The sequence below is a fragment of the Corylus avellana genome, chromosome ca5 (assembly GCF_901000735.1).
Source record: "Corylus avellana chromosome ca5, CavTom2PMs-1.0".
NCBI lineage: Eukaryota > Viridiplantae > Streptophyta > Magnoliopsida > Fagales > Betulaceae > Corylus > Corylus avellana.
Genome location: NC_081545.1, coordinates 19,321,442 through 19,326,936, shown reverse-complemented (window position 1 = coordinate 19,326,936; position 5,495 = coordinate 19,321,442). Strand labels below are relative to the sequence as shown.

Sequence of the window (5,495 nt, the reverse complement as noted above, 5' to 3'; positions counted from 1 at the left end):
AAAAGGTAAAAAATAAAACTCAAAATACCCAAGTGACATGCCATACACGCAATTCATGTATACATAAAACAGGAAATTACAGTCATAGCAACTAATAAATTCATTAAAAAGTACATTACATTTCAAATAAGCTTCTACAATTACACGGCTCTAAAACGTACGGCATTGTGCTCCCACAATTACTTATGTTACAAAATACCACATTGTGCTCCCAAAATAACACAAACATAAAAAAACACAATGTCATCTCAAAATTACATAGACCTCAGTTAAACTTCAAACGGCCAAGCTTGCATTCATACGGACCACTTGAAGTGTATCTAAACAACAAAACGAAAATGACACTTAAACAAATTACCCAGGAACACGCAAGAATTGTTTGGTAATTCTTCTTAACTGCATGGAGTTTGATCTCCCCAATCTCTACTTCCTTATGATACCGGGCAATTTCTTTATCCATTTCTACCTTCAAACACAGATTTTCTCTCTCCATTTCTACCTTCACCTTACTGACTTCAACTTGAACCATGTCTTCACACCGCTTTGCTTCTGACAACAATTTTTGGTGCTTTCGCCAGAACCAAGTTCCAACCCTTTTACATTTCGCACACAGCTCAGGATCAACTCATTTAAAGTAACCACAATCTCGGTTGATCTATAAAATAGTAAACAAATATTAATCACCAATCTAAACACATACAATATTACACATACCCATTTTTTTATAGTTACATATAAAATAGGTAAATGGTTAAGTTTTTTTCACAATCAATTTTTTTTTTTTTTTTTCGACGCTACACTATCGAATATGATAGTGTAGTTGAAAAACCATTACACATAAAATTTGATACCTAAACCCTAAACCATTACACAAGCATCGCGCCTAACCATTATACATAAAATTTTAAAATGCATAAACCTTATAGATGCTCTTATATATTGACAATAGAAGCCATGCGCGAGAAGTATGGCATGTTCAAACCCTAAACCCTAAACAAATTATAACAAATAACTAAACCCTAAAATAACCCAACAAAGAACCCACAACCATCACTACTCAACTTAAACACACATAACCAACAACGAAAATTAAAACCATAAACAAGAAATTATCAATACTTACCCTAAACCCTAAAGAACACCCTACAAAAATTACAACCATAAACAAGAAATGGATAAAGAGTTTGAAGAACTTGCCCAAATTTTGGTTTTCAACCATTACACAAGCATCACACCTAAACAAATTATAACAAATAACTAAATCCTAAAATAACCCAACAAAGAACCCACAACCATCACTACTCAACTTAAACACACATAACCAACAACGAAAATTAAAACCATAAACAAGAAATTATCAATACTTACCCTAAACCCTAAAGAACACCCTACAAAAATTACAACCATAAACAAGAAATGGATAAAGAGTTTGAAGAACTTGCCCAAATTTTGGTTTTCAACCATTACACAAGCATCACACCTAAACAAATTATAACAAATAACTAAACCCTAAAATAACCCAACAAAGAACCCACAACCATCACTACTCAACTTAAACACACATAACCAACAACGAAAATTAAAACCATAAACAAGAAATTATCAATACTTACCCTAAACCCTAAAGAACACCCTACAAAAATTACAACCATAAACAAGAAATTACGTGTTTGAAGAACTTGCCCAAATTTTCGCAACACTCATCATAAACATAAAACGTGCCTTGTAATTTTCGCAACCCACAAACCTCCTCCCGAAATTGTGCTCTGTTTGAGCTGTTTTTACAACCATCGGTCGCTCACAGTAACAAAGCCTCTGCGGTGAAGATGAAGCTCCAGAACTTGAGGTATACTCCATCATTTCTCTCTCTCTTCGCAATAAATCAATATACAATAGAAAATAAAAATTTGTTAACAATAAATCAACATCACAGAGTTAGAGATAACCAAATTAAAAACCCCCTCAAGAAAACCCCAATTTACGAAAAACCCTAGAACGATACTACACATTTCGGTGTAAATTTACGAATCAAATAAGGGCAAAAACTTACCTCATCGTACACAAATGCGCAAAGCTCCAAACTTTGGGTTGATCTTGAGTGGGTGTCGGGTAGCTTGTCGCGTGGCTGTCGGAGGTGGGTTCTACCTCTCTCGGGTCCTTTTCGCTCGTGACTCAGCAACGTCCTCCCCTCCCTCGTGCGTGCCGGGTTTTTCCAGACCTTTTCAGTTTTGTTTATTGGCTGTTTTAACTAAGTTTAAGTCTGGGTTGGGTTGGGTTGGGTTGGGGGTTGGGTTAGCAGGGTCGGGGCGTGGGTCAGTTGGATTTGGGCGTGGGTCAGCTGGGTTTGGGCGTGGGTCAAGGTGTAACCACTTGATGGGGGTATTTTGGGCACAAAACCCAATAAAGTGATAACGTGTGTCGCACGTGATCATTGTTCCGTCAGTCACAGCGGCTTTGACTGAAGGAATGCCTGAATTGCAAAAAATTGAAACTTTAGGGTGGTGGATTGCAAAAATTGAAACTTTGGAGGTGGAATTGCAAATCGCTGACAATTTTGAGGGGGTAAACTATAATGTTCCCTTTAACTAAATTCTATCAAAACGTTAAGAAAACCCAATAATTGGATATGAGAATCTCGGTTGTGGGAATCAAACTAATATTCTAGTGTTTATCTAACCATAAGGGACCATGTATTATAAATTGGAGTTAATGTGGCTATATACCATCTTCTATTTTTTCAAAGTTAATGTAACTTTTAAAAGTATCATTATATCAAAATTTAATAGGAATTAATTTCAAATCTAATGATAATTTTAAAAGTCACATCAATTTTGTAAAGAAAAAAACATGGCCCCTATCATTGCTCATGTGGTATTAGGAATAGTTTAATTGTCATATACTATATATTAAGTAGTTTTAGGAGTAAGATAATTTTTACTCTTTTACTCTATAGTTATTTATAAGTGTGTTCCCTAAAAAGAAAAAGAAAAACATCTTTATAAATTGATATCATTGTTTGAAATTGATAAAATAATTAAGTAGCTTTTACATGTGCGTTTCAGAAAAAGAAAAAGAAAAAGTAACTTTTATTTTTTAATTTTTTTTTATTTTTTATGACCATTTACGGGTTATAGAAAAAGTAACTTGTTCTAAGACAATAATTATTATAAAATAATACTTAAAATAAAGAGATTGCAATAATATCTAATTATTATAATTATGAAAAATATTAAAAAAAAATTAACAAAAATATCAACAGAATAATCAATAATTTTGAGAATATTAAAGAGATCCTATCAATTAGGCAAAGAGTAGACATCTCATCCGAAGTATCAATACGACCATAACACTTTTCTTTTTCCCTTTTTATAATCTACCCACCTTTTCATTTATTTTGGCCAAAAAAAAACCTTTTTCATTTCTTCTTTTACAAGTTATTGAAAAAGATTATTATTATTCCGCACTACATCAAAGATAATATAAAAGGGGGACCATCGATCACGTCGCAACAAGTAATTAATTAAGATTGACAGATGAAGAGAGCAGAGATGGTGTTCGTCCCTGCCCCTGGAGTCGGTCACCTCGTATCCCTAATCGAGTTTGCAAAGTGTTTGCTTGAACGGGATGATCGTCTCTCCATCACCGTTCTCGTCATAAAGCCACCATTGGCGAACATCTTGGATGCCTTCATTCAATCAATCGCTGCCTCCCACACCCGCATAAAATGTATTCTTCTTCCCCCAGTAGATCCTCCTCCGGGAGAGGTTTTCCTCAGCTCTCTGGAAAAATTTTTCACCGATTTCATTGAAAGCCACAAATCCCATGTCAAAGAAGCTATAATCAGCAGTGTGTTATCCAATTCGATTCCGCTTGCTGCGTTGGTGGTGGATATTCTTTGCAGCGCCATGATCGACGTGGCACATGAGCTTGGTGTCCCATCTTATGTGTTCTTCCCTAGTAACGCAGCCTGTCTTGGCTTCTTGCTCTACATGCCGACACGGCATGACCAGGTCGGAATCGAGTTTAGTGAGTCGGATCCTGAGTCAGTCATGCCGAGTTATGTCAATCCGGTTCCTTCTAGCGTTTTGCCTACATTCGCTTTCCACAAAGAAGGTGGCTATATCTCCATGGTTTACCATGGTAGAAAGTGCAAAGAGGCCAACGGTATTCTCGTCAATTCGTTTCATGAGCTGGAATCCCATGCGTTCAGCTCGTTTTTGGCTGATGGGATCCCTCCTGTTTACGGAGTTGGGCCGTTGATTAACCTCAAGGGTGAGATAAATTCGGAGGCGAATGAGGCGGAACATGAGAAGATCAGGAAGTGGCTCGACGATCAGCCTCCATCATCCGTGGTGTTCTTATGCTTTGGGAGCTTGGGGAGCTTCAGTGCGCCGCAGTTGAAGGAGACCGCGCTTGCGCTCGAGCGGAGTGGGCACCGGTTCATCTGGTCCGTGCGTTTGGAATCCCCGCCAGGTGAGAAGGTTGCAGCGCCGTCGGATAGTCCGAATCTCGAGGAGGTCTTACCCGTAGGATTCCTGGAAAGGACGAGAGAAATCGGAATGATATGTGGGTGGGCCCCACAAGTTGAGGTCCTGGCCCACAAGGCAATCGGAGGGTTCGTATCGCATTGTGGGTGGAACTCGATCTTGGAGAGCCTGTGGCATGGCGTGCCTATTGCCGCGTGGCCGATTTACGCGGAGCAGCAAATCAATTCCTTTCAGATGGTGAGGGATCTGGGTTTAGCTGTGGAGCTGAAAATGGATTATAGGCGCGGTGGTGAGGTTGTGGCGGCGGAGGAGATTGAAAAGGCAGTCAAGTGTTTGATGGACGGTGAGAGTGAGGTGAGGAAGAGGGTGAAAGAGATGAGTGAAAAGAGTAGGAAGGCGGTAGTGAACGGCGGATCTTCTTTTGCTTCAATTGGACGGTTGATTGAGAGTATGCTGGGAAACAATGTTGAATCAACCTTGTAGTGAAAGATTGATGCACCTTTTCAACTTTCAAGGTTTTCTCTTTTTGTTTTTTTCCTTTATCAATGCATCCTAATCAGCGTCGGTGTTAAAGCTGGTACCATAAGTTTAGAATAAACTTCCTGTGCGCTCCGGCTGCAAAGGGTATATTTTGCAGCACCCAATAAAAGGACACGTCACATAAAGAAAAAAAAATGCAAAAAAAAAACCTACACCTCAATGCACCCCATTTTCAATTAAAGAAGAAAGAAATGTGAAAGAAAAGAAAGAAAGAGAGAAAGAAGAGAAAGAAGGCCGTGGGCCTCAGCCTAGATCTGGCCAGCCACCAAGACCCACGGCTGGGTCTCGCCGGCCGTGGATTTTGCTGAAATGTTGGCTGCGTGGGTCTTGCTCTGGTGGTCTGATTTTTTGATTTTTTCTGATGGGTCTTGCTCTGGTGTGGGTTTGGTTTTTTTGTTTTTTCTTTGGTTTTTCACATGGCTCCAGCGCCGCGTGAGTGATAGCATGACTCCGGTTTTAGGATGATAA

At 38.8% G+C, this 5,495-nt stretch overlaps 1 protein-coding gene across 1 annotated transcript; it reads left to right on the top strand.

The window, feature by feature from the left end:
* Window positions 1-3,466: 3,466 nt before the first annotated feature.
* On the top strand, window positions 3,467-5,044 carry LOC132181259 (anthocyanidin 3-O-glucosyltransferase 2-like). The gene has a single exon (XM_059594388.1). The coding sequence runs from the start codon at window positions 3,534-3,536 to the stop codon at window positions 4,968-4,970; it is 1,437 nt and encodes a 478-aa protein (XP_059450371.1). The 5' UTR covers window positions 3,467-3,533; the 3' UTR covers window positions 4,971-5,044.
* The last annotated feature ends 451 nt before the right edge of the window (window positions 5,045-5,495 follow it).